The sequence below is a fragment of the Oncorhynchus mykiss genome, chromosome 1 (assembly GCF_057628025.1).
Source record: "Oncorhynchus mykiss isolate SJ-2025 chromosome 1, ASM5762802v1, whole genome shotgun sequence".
NCBI classification, from domain to species: domain Eukaryota; kingdom Metazoa; phylum Chordata; class Actinopteri; order Salmoniformes; family Salmonidae; genus Oncorhynchus; species Oncorhynchus mykiss.
The window spans coordinates 81,224,277-81,239,987 of NC_143022.1; the positions used below are offsets into that span (position 1 = coordinate 81,224,277).

At 40.6% G+C, this 15,711-nt stretch overlaps 1 protein-coding gene across 2 annotated transcripts in view; it reads right to left on the bottom strand.

Moving 5' to 3' along the window:
- nrg3a (neuregulin 3a) overlaps positions 1-15,711 on the bottom strand; it is a 384,160-nt gene that overhangs the window by 38,242 nt on the left and 330,207 nt on the right. The window contains exon 4 of one of the 2 annotated variants that reach the window (XM_036986111.2): positions 4,010-4,033. In XM_036986111.2, coding sequence (XP_036842006.2) covers positions 4,010-4,033 — 24 coding nt within the window. Of the gene's footprint in view, positions 1-4,009; positions 4,037-15,711 lie in introns of both variants that reach the window. The other variant, XM_036986107.2, reaches the window with a different exon arrangement.

A 15,711-nucleotide genomic window follows, 5' to 3' on the forward strand; every position in this document is an offset into this window, starting at 1 on the left:
AACCAAGACAACGCAGGAGTGGCTTCGGGACAAGTCTCTGAATGGGTTTAAGTGGCCCAGCCAGAGCCCGGAATTGAACCCAATCGAACATCTCTGCAGAGACCTGAACATAGCTTTGCAGCGATGCTCCCCATTCAACCTGACAGAGCTTGAAAGGATCTGCAGAGAAGAGTGGGAGATACACCCCAAATACAGGTGTGCAAGCTTGTAGCGTCATACCTAAGAAAACTCAAGGCTGTAATTGCTGCCAAAGGTGCCTGAAAAAGTACTGGGTAAAGGGTCTGAATACTTATGTAAATGTGATATTTCAGTTTTTATTTTTAATACATTTGCAAAAATGTCTAAATGCCTGTTTTTGCTTGGTCATTATAGGGAATTGTGTGTAGATTGATAAAAGAAAAAACTACTTAATCCATTTTAGAATAAGCCTTGTCATGACGTTGACCTCTAGCCCCCCCCCCCCCCCCCCCCCCATAAATACCTTTCTCCCTTTCCTCTCTCTTGACTCTACAGAAGGACTAATGAAAGCCTTTGTTAAATGTTTTGTCTGGGAACATCAAAAGGTGGGGGGAAAGGAACCATATTTCGGTAATCCAACCAGTTGAAAATATGCATTGGTACTTAATATTCATTAATATTGGATATGATGCCAGATCAGTTGGCGTCTGAGACATTCTTACTAATGATAGGATGACATAAACTGTATCTTGGAAAGTCTACACATTATAGTTACAAGATTCACTAGGAATTGTTGTGCAATTTAAATGTTTAAATATGAAACTATTTGTGAAAAAATGAAATATAATTTTAGCTTCCAAAGGAGAAAATTGGGTTTTCATAAGATAAAATCTCTGCTCACTCAGTGGCCCTGCCCATGTGAAGAGACATTGGTTATAAACTATGAAACACACCCTTCTCTCCCCTCTTATATAAAGCCCTTGATGAAAATGTAACTGTGTGTGTTCCGAGGACGAGAGGACGACGGTCCCCACGTTGAAAGGGCTCAGATAATAACCTAACACAATTTGCATAACATTTTAACGTGAAGATGACGATCAACACGCCGAAAGGATGGATTTTGACTATACCAGCCAGAATATAGCATGAGCTAAAAGTATGGCAACTTGGTATGAACTTTGAACTCTTATTCACTCCAGAAGGGATACCTCCTAGCCATTGAGTTAGCAGCGGCCGCTGTAAACGTGGGCTAGGAAAGGATGGACGACGTATCCAGTCTATCACACAACAATGATACTACAACGTATCCAGTTTACCACCAGAGACACTCTTCAAAGGACAAGGAAGATCTCTGTTGGGCAACACGGCCTTCCATCTACAACCAACCTATTGAAGCACAGCTCAGAGTAAATATTTATTGCATTTTCCTTTTCCAAATGGGTGGTTATTTAAAATGCATAAGATTCTGTATTTACGATAGCATAGCTTCTCCCTTTGTTCTTCAGTCCTCCCGCTCTTTCATTAAAGCCCAACCCCCTTTCTTTGTGTAATCAGCCGTCATACAGGTTCCATCCCCAGTTTTCTTGTAGGACATAATTAGTAATCAATGTATGATCCATTCTGTGTATATGTAATGCTGTGTGATTATTTAGGTATTTAGTAAATAAATAATTAAACCAAAGTTTGTATTGCTGATTCAACTTGTTAGCCAGGGTTCGTGAAGATAACCAAGAATTTACAACTTTCAGATGAGACCAAAAACAAGGTGACGATTAAATATTGACTGCTATTGATTACTCGGTCTTTAAGAGTTTATTCGGAAGATAACAGCTCTATAAACATTATTTCGAGGTGCCCCGACGTTCTAGTTAATTATTTACCTGATTAGCTTAGTCAGGTGATATTAATTACAGAGAAATTATTTTATAGAATAGCATGTCATATCACTTAATCCGGCATAGCCAAAGACACGACAGCCTATAAAGTAACTAAATGTGGAAAAAGTCAAAAAGTCTGAATACTTTCCAAACGCATTGTAAATAGCTGCCAGATACATGCTCCCCTCTTAAGAAGGACATGGGCAAAATGAAATGTTGCTGCTGTCTCATTTCCCCCCCTTTTATTTAGGGAGGGGGGGGTTGTGATCAGCTTTAATATTGCTGGTAGATTGTTGCTTTCATCATTGTAATTGTCTGCATCATTTCCAAAACCCATTTATATATATTTTGAAAAGATAAATATCTATAACTAGAAGCTGTTTTTCAGTGTCTCGGTCCCAGCTTTGATGCATCTGTACTGACCTCGCCTTCTGGATGATGGCGGAGTGAACAGGCAGTGGCTCGGGTGGTTGTTCTCCTTGATGATCTATTTGGCCTTCCTGTGACATCGGGTGGTGTAGGGGTCCTGGAGGGCAGGTAATTTGCCCCCGGTGATGCATTGTTCAGACCTCACTACCCTCTGGAGAGCCTTATGGTTGTGGGCGAGCAGTTGCCGTACCAGGCGGTGATACAGCCCGACAGGATGCTCTCGATTGTGCATCTGTAAAAGTTATTGAGTGTTTTGGTGACAAGCCAAATTTCTTCATTACCCTGAGGTTGAGTAGGCGCTGTTGCGCCTTCTTCACCACGCTGTTTGTGTGGGTGGACCATTTCAGTTTGTCCGTGATGTGTATGCAGAGGACCTTAAAACTTAAAACTCCCTCTGCTGTTTCCTGAAGTCCACAATCATCTCCTTTGTTTTTTTGCCGTTTATTGTGAGGTTATTTTCCTGACACCACATTCCGAGGGCCCTCACCTCCTCCCTGTAGGCCGTCTCGTCATTGTTGGTAATCAAGACTACCACTGTAGTGTCGTCTGCAAACTTGATGATTGAGTTGGAGGCGTGCATGGCCACGCAGTCATGGGTGAACAGGGAGTAAAAGAGAGGGCTGAGAACGCAACTTCAAACTCATGTCTTGGCTTTTACTCTGACATGCACTGTCAACTGTGGGACCTTATATAGACAGATGTGTGCCTTTTCAAATTATATCCAATCAATTGAATTTACCAAAAGTGGACTCCAATGAAGTTCTATAAACATCTCAAGGACGATCAATGGAAACAGGATATACCTGAGCTCAATTTCAAGTCACATAGCAAATGGTCTTAATACTTATGTAATTAAGATATTTGCAAACATTTCTAAAAGCCTGTTTTTCTTTGTCATTATTGGTTATTGTGTGTAGATTGATGAGGATATTTAAAAAAATATATATTTTTTTATTGGAATAAGACTGGAATGTAACAACATGTGGAAAAGGAAAGCAGTCTGAATACTGCACTGTATATACACTGATATAGATGTTATGGTTCATCCATACTTCGTTGGGCAGATACCTCTATTTCCCAGGTATCTATGGTCTTCTGAGTACACCAGCTGTGTTTATATGAAGGAGAGTCATTAACAATGTCTCACAGTACAATGTCATTAACTACAGCTCTTTTGCCCATGATTTACACCAATGCCAAATGGAGAAAGGCTGGCAGAATGGGGATGTGCTCTCCCGTCAAGACCCCACAGACACACGTACAGGCAGTGCCAGTGTGCAAGGATGCTGTTAGTTACCGTGCCAACAGTATTAAATCTCCCTCACTGTCTCCTGCCTCTCTGTTCACTGCTGTTTCCAAGGAGACTGGAACATTAGTATTCTAAGGGGGAACTTCAGAGCGAGAGAGGGAGAGGGAGAGGGAGAGGGAGAGGGAGAGGGAGAGGGAGAGGTGAAGGGGAGTTGCCATAGCCCTCTGTGTGAAGGACTTTGAGAAAATTGCTCTCCTCTAAATTGCATTACATACATTATGGGATGGTGAAAAGTTCTCATCGAAACAAACAAAATGTATAGTTATGTATAAAATAGAAATATGATGTATAATTAAAAAGGTGAAATACAAACAAACGTGAAAGATATGCAAGTCATATAGTTACGGTTCATAAACATTACGAACGTAGTGGGAGCACAACTTGATTTCAGAACACATGACTCATAGCAGTGTAAAAAAGGAAGGAGCTTTCTTACCCATAAACTCAATGCCCAAGTGATCTGCTGTTCCAGTGAGGAGAGGAGAGAAGACATGGACAACAGGGGAGGGAGGGAGAGAGAGAAAGCTATTAGAAACAGTTGCACGTTAGCATCCTGCCACAGCATAAAGTAGCATTGTCTATGACTTGTTGTTTTATGTAAGGAAGATCCAATAGCTCCCTGTATTCACGTCACATAGCGTCAGTAGACACATGCTCTGGGCATAATCCAAGCTGACACAGAGTAGACTGCACCCATAGACTCCGTGACTTATTTCCCATGCTCGAAAAACGCACCATGAATTACACGATTTCTAGTGTATATTACACTCTGTGAAAGATATCAGTGGGTAGTGAGACATCCCGGCAGAAGACTTTTGCCTACATCTCAGTTTACAAAAAGTGGAAGATTGTTTCTGCAGTTTTGACTGTGGAGCTTAGTTGACCCACAATTTTGTTGCCATGTATACAGTTGTGTTGTGTAAATGGTTCCCTGAGAATCCATGCAGCACAAACGTACTATTTACATTTATAAGGAAAATATGAACATTTTATTGTAATTGTAATGTACATTTTAGTCTGTGTGTCATATAGTTTGAACTATGGTGGAAAAATCGTCATCACTTAGGACAGTGGGGGGTAGCCCCAGAGAAACATATTGGTATACATGAATAAGTGGCTGAAACACTCCTAACACCAATGGCTTTGCCGCAGTGGAGATGTTATCTATCTCCTGAGCGTACTGTCAGAGGTAAGATTAATTACGCTGCATAGTGGAATACCAAGGGGTCTGGGAGATCTGAGCTTAATCTCATCATTTTAAAGAGCGATGTCATTGCATCATTTCTCAGTCAGCGGCCCTGAGACCTCAGCCTCCCTTCTAGAGATCTCCCTTCAATACACAGTGATATGGAGAGTAACGCAACAGAATGAGTATTCTAGGAAAACGCTGTTGATGTATTGTACCTGTGAATAGAGAGAAAAGGAAAGCTGTACTCCAGGCCTACCTGGATATGCTGTACTTTATATATATTTTTATTATAGTTATTCATGATGCCTTTCATCTTCAGATTAATTTTGAAAATAACAAATGTGTACAGCAACATCTATCTAAATCCAGAGGTGTGGCAGTAAGGCAACATCACAGCATAAAAGAGCATCACTAATTATAACGAGACAAGCTATTTAATATTGACAGCACAACCAGATGGCGTCCTGGTGCCGTTCACCCAGTTGGAACTGAACTCAGATCTGTAGAACATATTGTACCAATCTAAACCTAAAAATGGAACTCCTGTGTCTCATTGGTGCACTGCAACAGTGTGGGAAGGCCATAATATAAGAGTGATCCCACACATAGAATAGCAACACAAAGAAAAATAAAATCTATATTTTTCACTGGAGAGTCGTTGGCAGAACAAAAGTTCAATTTGTTATTCAGCTGGAGGTGACATTTGCGAATGCCATCTCCCCTGTACCAGTGTGGGCTGGCCGACGCAGAGCCCTAGGTAGAACAATATGGCAGTGTGTACATAGGTCAGGGGAGGCTGCTGAGGAAAGTACGACTCATAATAATGTCTGGAACGGAATAAATGGAATGGTATAGAACTCATGGAAACCATGTGTTTGATACCATTCTATTCACTCCATTCCAGCCATTATTATGAGCCGTCCTCCCCTCAGCAGCCTCCTCTGACATAGGTGGCTGCTCCCTGATGTATCTGTGTGATTGTGGCCAGACGGAGAGGCAGGTGCAGCCAGTGGGGTACCTGTGACCTGCCGGTCATCCTACTTCCCTTCCACCCCACACCTCCCTGAAGAACACTCACCATGCCAACATAGCCCCTCCACCTGTCTGCAGGTAAATGCGTAAAGAGGCAAAAACTACTAAAATAGCCCAGAAAAGACCACAAAAAAATGCAGACTCCCTAAAGCTGCTCTCCCTGGAAAAAGCCCCTCGTGTCGGTTGGCTGACATGTTGTTGGTTTGCTGACATGTTGTCCCACGATGCATCTGCCGTTGCCTCGTTATTCGGAAGGTTGCGAGTTCAAACCCCCGAGCTGACAAGGTACAAATCTGTCGTTCTGCCCCTGAACAGGCAGTTAACCCACTGTTCCCAGGCCGTCATTGAAAATAAGAATTTGTTCTTAACTGACTTGCCTGGTTAAATAAAGGTAAAATAAAAAATAAATAAAATTCATGGTATTGCCTCCACACCCACCAAGGTATGAAAGGTAGTTGGTTAAGGCTATTCTGGAGCCTTATATGAGACTTTGTGAGTCTTTGTGAGTTTGTGGTGAAAGAATGCTGACGCAAATACCAGTATAGAGAGAAAGAAAAACATCCAGAAGTCACCAGTCTCTTTGAATATGCAGTTCACTCTAACTGATGACTATAATTGTCCTTCTATGTCAATGGTTTCAATACAAAGTCAGTCATTCTAACTGCAAGGCTTTTGTAAAGGCATTCTAAGTTCTTCACCTGAACTGTAGTAAAAAAAAGGGGAAAAAAGACCTTCTCAGAGACTACACTTCTGGTTGGCTGACATGTTGTCCCATGATCATGTCACTGCCTCCTCACACACCCAGGTATCCAGACAAGCCTGTCAAGGCCAAGCCTTTGTGAGTCCCCCAGTGGTAAAAGAATGCTGCCATACTGTACATACAAAGAAAATTACATTTTTCAGCAGTAACTTACCAGTTTCTTTGAATTGGCAATTCACTGTAACTATTGACTTTAATCGTCATCTAATGCAGGGCTTTTCAAAACTCTCCTCAGTGACTCCCAGCCATTCTATGCATTTGAACAATTTCAGAGCTAGCACAATGTATTCAACATAGCCTTAGAATAGGTGAATCAGGTGAGCTAGTTCAGGGATAACACAAAACTGTGAAATATCTGGGGTACCTGAGGAGATAGAAAATCTCTGTCTACCTGCAAGACCTGTGTAAAGGTGTTCAAAGTTTGGAGCTGTAGTTAAGAATAGGGGAACAAACAAAAATACCATCTCTTAGACTACATACTGTAGGTAACTGTGAATTACTGTGGTGCCCTGTACTGATAGCTGAGACTCCATGGTTATTTCAACAACTGTACTTGATCATTCCGGAAGCTGACCCTCAGTTGCTGTTGGTGAGAGAAGTGAACTGCTACTGTCACAACTACTCTGGTTGAGATATCAGGTGAGGCATTGCCCTTGTCTGGCTACCCAAACTCCTTCCTCCGGTCAAACGCTATGCCACGCCGACGGACGTTAGTTTGTTCTCCGCAAGGAGTCTAGATCTGAGGACATTTCCAACGATTTTTAGAATGGAAATTCATTCTAGACCGTCTTATTAGTCCCAGAAACCGATGGGTTGGGCAAGAGACAGAACACACGTGGGTAAAGTGGCGTTTTAGAACATTTCTCATTCCTCATTCCTCAAACTTCATTTTCAAAGTGTGCTGTTCCTGAGAAGTTGTGTTTTACCTTTGAGAGGTCAAAACATTTTCTGGCTGTCAGTTAAACAGTTTTTCTAAGTTTATAATGGTGCAATAAGCGAGGGAAAACTCCAGCCCTGACTCTCTTATTGTGTGTGACACCATGAATTACTGTATCAATGTGCTGAGGGATCGCATCATGTTCAGAGTTTGAGAATACAAATAGTACTGGTATATCGCTTTGGAAATAAAACAGAATATGACATTATTTATTTCCAATTTAAGTGTTCTCATTTCTTTTTGTGCAAAAATCAATGTCTTGACGGATAGCCACCTCCTATGAGCTGAAGAGATTTGAATTGATACGTGATCGGTTTATGGTGTGCCTCTCTGAGGTACAGTATAGTAAAAAATGATCTTCCGAGATTAAAGATGGATAGAAAAGATAAAAGATACACACTGGCTTTGACTCTTTCTCTTTTACACACACATATCCATTCTCTCACTCTGTCACTGTTTCTGTCTCCATGGACACTCAGCCATTTTGCCGGCCGTTAAGGCTAGCTGTCCTTCAGTGTTGTGACGCCTGGAGGCTAGCATGTCCTTGGATTCAGCCCTCTCTGTCTCCCTCTCTTTCCCTGTTGTGTCTGGAGGTGTTGCTATGGGAACCAGGTCCACCTGAGACATCTTGTCCTGCGAGAGACTGTCTGATGCCCGTTCCCCAATTCATAAATAAGGCAAACCCTGAACCAGGCTTTGAGCTCTACAGTATGTACTGTACAGTGTGTCCAAATCCTTTGAAACTTCAGTCACATTTTGGCCCAGGTGTGTAGGCAATTCAAAGTACTGTGAGTCTAGAGTTAGTTTCTGGTGAGTTTTAAGATGAAGTCTATGACCATGAGAGCCACAACCACCCTCCACAAACACACTCTCTTCCGAAACCCTCATCCATTTGAAAACTAACAAAATGGCAGCCCTAATCATCTTATTTTCCCAGTGTAACAGCCGCATTTCCCCTCAGGTTAATGGTTAAATGGTCCTGTGTTAAAGGATGTGAGTGAGTCAGGAGAAGAATCTGCAGTTTCATAGCTAATCTCATGCTATTACACATTTTGCCATGAGGCTGAGAGAAAATGTTTCTGTTTTAACGCTTATTTCCTGCAATTCTACACATATTGTCATTGGGCAGAGAAAGAAACATCTCAGTTTCATATAGTAGCTAATCTCATTCTATTCACATTTTGCCATGAGGCTGAGTGAAAATGTTTCTGTTTTAACACTAATTTCTTACAAATCTATATTGTCATTGGGCAGAGAGAAACATTGCAGTTTTATAGCTGATGTCATGTTATTCTGCACATTTTGCAATGAGGCTGAGAGAATTTAGAAAATTTAAAGCAAATTCTGTGCTGTTCTCCACATCTTGCCACGAGGCTCAGAGAAAAGGTAGCAGTTTTACTTCGCATAAGTGCAATTGCCAGCTAGTGTTAGCTCAATAACTGGAAGTTTATGGTAACTGTTAACATTTAGTTGATATCTTAGACTTCCAGTCATTGCGCTAACACTTGTTAGCAAAACGACCTCTAACTTCCTTCATACTGGATGCAGATACATAAAAATGGTATCCATGAGTTCATCTGACTGTAAGGAAGTAGATAAAGTGCTTAATTACCAAAATCCCAAAGTATCCCATTAATGAAAATATTGACGCAAAAATCATAAAAAGAGGGGAAAAGTGTGTTTTTTTGTGTGTGATTTTTTTCTCTGATTTGTAGTCCTCAAATCTGTGAATGGGTTACCTCTGGTTCGTTAAGCCACCCAAAGGGAAAAAATGAATGGGGAAAGAATAGGGTTTTGGAATAAACGCTGAAAATAAGTTAACACAGGTTTAGGATATCTTATACGTTTTGTTCTATGAGATAATAGCAGTCAGTTATCGTAACCTTTATGAATTGTAAAGCCTTTTTGTGGTTTATGTGCTTTTTTATTACTTAAAAATTCACAAAAAGTGACGTTAGGTGATGAAGATTATGTCATAGAATATAACTTACCACAGACCTTATTTTCAGCATTTATCCAAAAACTCTACAAAAACGGCATTCTCTGTGCATGTCTTGACCAATCACGTTCACAGAAATTGCAGGTTGTGCGGGCTGGGGACATCCAAGGATGTATATAAACCCTAAATTGCTAATGCTACAGTATGCATTGTCCAGTGAGAGGCTTTGAAGCCACCCACCGGTGGGCCATATTGGCACTCCCCAGTAGGAGCAGTCCTCCATAGAAATGAATGGACCATTGGGCACAAAGCTCTCCACCTTCCTCTGGTAGTTTATTAATTTTTCAAAAATTATAACACATCTCTCCCGACAGACACAAGCAAAATCTCTTTACATAGATGTTGTAGCACGCTACACCTAAACATTATCAAATTGACATGTATTTGTCGCCACATGTTAAAAGCGCGTAGCGTTATTCATTTATATCCACTAGATGGCACTGTCGCTTTAAGAGATCCATAAATAAGGTGTGCAAGCGGTTATGGGATTGTGCATGCGCAGTGTGTAAGAGTGAGAGCAAGCAATTACACTGGAGAGCTTTTGAAATCCATCGTGGGTCCAACATTACTTTAGATTATTACTTTAACCAATTCTTTCTTTGGCCGCCTCTCTTTCCAGTTCTCTGCTGCCAATGACTGGAACGAACTACAAAAATCTCTGAAACTGGAAACACTTATCTCCCTCACTAGCTTTAAGCACCAACTGTCAGAGCAGCTCACAGATTACTGCACCTGTACATAGCCCACATATAATTTAGCCCTATCAACTGCCTCTTTCCCAACTGTATTAAATTTATTTATTTATTTTGCTCCTTTGCACCCCATTATTTTTATTTCTACTTTGCACATTCTTCCATTGCAAAACTACCATTCCAGTGTTTTACTTGCTATATTGTATTTACCTTGCCACCAAGGCCTTTTTTTGCCTTTACCTCCCTTCTCACCTCATTTGCTCACATTGTATATAGACTTGTTTATACTTTATTATTGACTGTATGTTTGTTTTACTCCATGTGTAACTCTGTGTTGTTGTATCTGTCGAACTGCTTTGCTTTATCTTGGCCAGGTCGCAATTGTAAATGAGAACTTGTTCTCAACTTGCCTACCTGGTTAAATAAAGGTAAAATAAAAAATAAATAAAAGATGGGTAAATAATACTTTTTATCTTACTCTTATACCAGAATATATCATATTTTGCATCATCTGCAGTGTATAAGAGTTTATTTTGTAATATTTATGCCAGATGGTCATGTTAGCCTGTTGATACTTTCAAGTTGACATGAGGATGTTAGCTTCTTGCTAGCTGAATACAAGTGCTCTCAGAACCACGTTGTGGAGTTGATGATAACATTATTTGAAGCCTGAGTAATTATCAGAATTACATTCTATTTCTTGTAATGCTTCGGGGTGTTGTATTTTGTAACATTTTTGAATTGTAACTTATCTGTTGATATGACATATCCCCCAGTGCAATATGCGATGAGGATCTACTGTTCTATGTGGGGTTAGAGTATCACCTGGACAGTGTTTTTGTAACTATTCATATTGTTTTATGACTAAGTTTATTTTTGTTTTTCATGCAGAATGTCATTTTATTTATGGACACCTTGTACCCAGATATTTTAAATATTATAAAGTCCATTCTAACTGTGAACATTGTGGTCTCTGTATTTTATTGCGTTTTTCTATTGGAAGCAGAGCCACTACCGTTTATGCATATCACTTTTCACTTATTGTACTCAGATTATTTTTATGCACTTTACTAACATATTTCTTTCATTTGATTGTGATTTAGACTGCACTTTACTTTATGGTGACTTCATCTTGTGGTGATATCCCTCCTACATTATCCTATTTTAAATGTAATTTTCGACAGAATAAACAACCCCACATTAGTTTGTGTCCTGTGCTGAGTTTACTTTCGCCAGGCTACACATTTAATGGAAACTAGATGATTTTTCAGTCTGATCAACTGTAGACTACTAAGAACAAGAGGTCGACCGATTATGATTTTTCAACGTCCATACCGATTATTGGAGGTCCAAAAAAGCCGATACCGATTAATCGGTCGATTAAAAAAAAAAAAAAAGTATTTATTTGTAATAATGACAATTACAACAATACTGAATGAACACTTATTTTAACTTTATAATACATCAATAAAATCAATTAAGCCTCAAGTAAATAATGAAACATGTTCAATTTGGTTTAAATAATGCAAAAACAAAGTGTTGGAGAAGAAAGTAAAAGTGCTAGCCATTTCACTTTGGTTACACGAGCCTCATCTCAGGAGTTGATAGGCTTGAAGTCATAAACAGCGCAATGCTTGATGCACAACGAAGAGCTGCTTGCAAAACGCACGAAAGTGCTGTTTGAATGAATGTTTACACAAGCTCAGCTCTTTGAGTGCTATTGTCCAATCATGTTGCTTTCTCTCTGTCTGTGTATAGGTTACCCCCTCAGTCCTTCTTTAACAAATAATTAATATGAACAAGTACAAGGTTGCTGCAATTGGACAGGGTTTTCATCCTCCCTGAGGCCAGGAGTTTGTTTAAAAACATGTGACCTGATTAGAATAATTCTGAACCCATCATAGCCCATATCTGGTTAGGTAACCAGATCAGGAAAAACTATGGGCCCCAGGATCAAATAAAATAGTTTGCCCCACCACTCTGGAACCTGTGGTGTCACCTCTGGTTGAAGACAGAAGGACAGAATGGTTGACTCCACTCTCCTGTGTGGTTGTGTCTCTGTGAAAGGCTCACACCTTCCAATCAGAAGTGTCATGCTGCGATACTGACTCAGCGCACTGTAGCTGGAAATAAGCTAGTAATGACTAACTGTCACACTTAACCACCACTCAAGCAAAATATGCACACAATGTAGCTACATCAGTTTTCTACACCATGTGCTGTGCTTCAATACGCTGTTGTTTGAGATGACATCAACTCTGAAGGGGATCATGGTAGCCAGACATGATTGGGACCACACATACTAAGACATAGGCATGCATGTCCACACAGGGTGAGTTTGGGGAGGCGTGTGTTGGGGTACAGCAGTTTGGTGATGGGGACAGGAGAGAAAGGAGTGGGTCTATCCCTCTGACAGATGGCCCAGCAGAGGCACTGATCACTCTTTACTCTCCAACATGATGCACTGTTTAGTTTTATACGTTCTGCATTCTTATTCAAAATTACAGTATCTGGTAGAGCATTAATTGTACTTAATTGTGTACTTATACACAAGCTGCCTCATGCTACAGAAACAGGAGAGTTTTGACTCAGACAAGGCTACTACTTAGATATGAAGCGATGAATTTGACATAGATTGTTATTAGTAAGTTGTGGACCTCTGAATGCTTTGCTATGAAAAGCCAACTGACATCTACTCCTGAGATGTTGAACAGCTGCATCCTCAATAACCACTGTGGTTATTATATGACCCTACTGCACTCTTATAATCTCCTACCGGAACAGCTAGAAGAGGACTGGCCTCCCTTCAGAGCTTGGTTCCTCTCTAGGTTTTGTCCTAGGTTCCTGCCTTTCAAGGACATTTTTTATAGCCGCTTGCTCTTTGGGCTTTTAGGCTGGGTATCTGTATAGCACTTTGTGACAACTGCTGATGTAAAAAGGGCTTTATAAAATACATTTTATTGATTAAAATTGTATGGATTGTTCACTGACAATAGATTTCGTGCTGGCCACATGTGGCACAACTGCCCTATTTCCTATGATAGACTATAGGTAGAGGGAATCAGAAGACTATTTTGTCTGAATGAGATACTTTTACAACTCTAGGATGGACGTATTCAATCGTCTTTTTCTTTTGCCAAATGAGTGCTAATGTGGTTATTGGTAGTATTGATGGTAATAATCACGGTATAAATGACCATAGCAGAAGTGATGAAACTAAATGTCTGTCTTTATGTGTTCATCATTTAATAATTAGTTATATTAATTAATTAAAGTTAAATTAATAAATTACAATACATATTGTGTGCTTTGTGTGTAAATACAGGCACACACACACAACCCTGACTGTCTTTAATCGCCCACATTCCATTAATCAGCTAGTTTCTTTACTGCTGAGGTCCTGAGCAAGCACTGTACAAATATAGCATTTGAAAAGAGGGGCCCAGTAGCATAGGAGGTAAGGAGGCCTCACGTAGCCTTACCTCAAAAATCACATTGTTGTCACACCTGGTTCTCCATGAGGCTAGATAGCCTGGTCTCATAGACTAGATGTAACATAGTAAACCTGCTTCTCTTTACTATGCTATGTCTACCCATGAGTTCAGGTACGACTAGAGGTATAGTAGCACTGTCTCTCAGAGTGTACTACCCTAACCCACCACAACCCCACTCTCCTGAGACCAACTAGAAAAAATAGTATTTGATTCTCATCCATTTGCAATATGGGAATAAACAGTGGAGCTGACCCAGCCCTTTTGAGATAATGAGCTCCTTTGCTACAGAATCCCAATCCCATGTAGTCTCCATCACTTTTGAGGTAATGAGCTCCTTTGCTACAGAATCCCAATCCCATGTAGTCTCCATCACTTTTGAGGTAATGAGCTCCTTTGCTACAGAATCCCAATCCCATGTAGTCTCCATCACTTTTGAGGTAATGAGCTCCTTTGCTACAGAATCCCAATCCCATGTAGTCTCCATCACTTTTGAGTTAATGAGCTCCTTTGCTACAGAATCCCAATCCCATGTAGTCTCCATCACTTTTGCAGTCTTTTAGCTGCAGCAGATAAGGCTACAGAGAGGCGGGCATTTTGAAGTCTGTGCTGCTTTGTGACTGGCTGAGGAGAGGAGCAGGAGTGTATAGAGCCCACTGAGACTGGTGTCTGCGATGGGGATCTGCCCCCAGCTACAACCATGCACTAAGCCTCTGCTACCACTTACACACACAAAGTGTCAATCCCACTGGCACAGCTAGATTGTCGCTCTGTGTTACTGTGTTTGAAGTGGTAAGTTAATGGCAATGAATGTGCATTCTCAATACTCAGCTAGAGGCATTTCTTTCCCATCATCTTGACTTGTTTCCAATACCCATACAATCACATTTTTAGTTGGTGTAATCAAAAGTCTGAATTAATTAGCCTCCTACTTTACCAAGCTGCTTTTTCTGCAATTCAGAGAACAGGATATTCACTGCATCACTACCATACCACCTTTATAACCACAACTATATGTACTGTAGGGTGGGAAGTAATATTTACCAGTAATAATACAATACACCTGACCTTGGTTGTACTTGAAGGCAGTATAGTGAAGCAGGTAAGGAAGGAGGTCCTGTCTTCCTCTGGAGTAAGTAAGATGTACTGACTGCTCTTATTAAGCCTATGCTCTACACCTTTGTATCTGTACCAACAAATGTCAAATAAAGGGTGGTAAATTTGAGGGGTCTGCCAGTGGATTCAGAGTAAATCACACAGCCCTTGCAGCAATAAAGAAACACACGCACGCAAAGGCGCGCGCGCACACACACACACAGTAGTGTGCTGATCCCTGTGACCGTATCTGCAAAGGTGTAGTCAGGGGCAGATTGGCCATCTGGCAATTCTGGCAAATGCCAGATGGGCTGGACCACATTTTAAGTTGGGTGGGCTTGTTGAAATTGACACACACACAAAATATATATTTTTATATAAAAAATACATGTTTACATGGCTTGCACCCATATTTTCTGATGAGCTGAGGTCACACAAACTCATATTCAAAGTCAAACGTGGCATCAGCAAAAAGACCTGCTCCAACTCAGTCATTAGACAGCCAAGATCATGGATCATTAAAATTGGCACCAGTGCCTATAAACGTACAAAGAACACATTCTACAATGTCGTCTCACTCAAAACTTCATCTTTTTTTGGGGCAGATAAAAATAGCATTACCCTCATGATTCCTGTACTGAAAGTGTCTGCCCTGCTCCTGTGTATGATTCCCTGGGGCTTGCTGCATTTGGTTCATATAACATTTGAAAATGCAATTTGTGGAAAAGCAGTTTAGGAAGCTTTGTCCCCTTGTCCCTGACGAAGAGAGGAGGGTCTCCGCTTTCTGTAGGTATAATGTTTACATCTCAACTCTCAATATTCAACTCAATAGCAACTATTTTACAAACAAGATATTTGATAAGTCTTTGCGATATGTGCACCAGACATTGCTAGGGCATAGGCCTTCTCGTGGGTAGAAGTCTTCAACTGCAACATTTCTTTA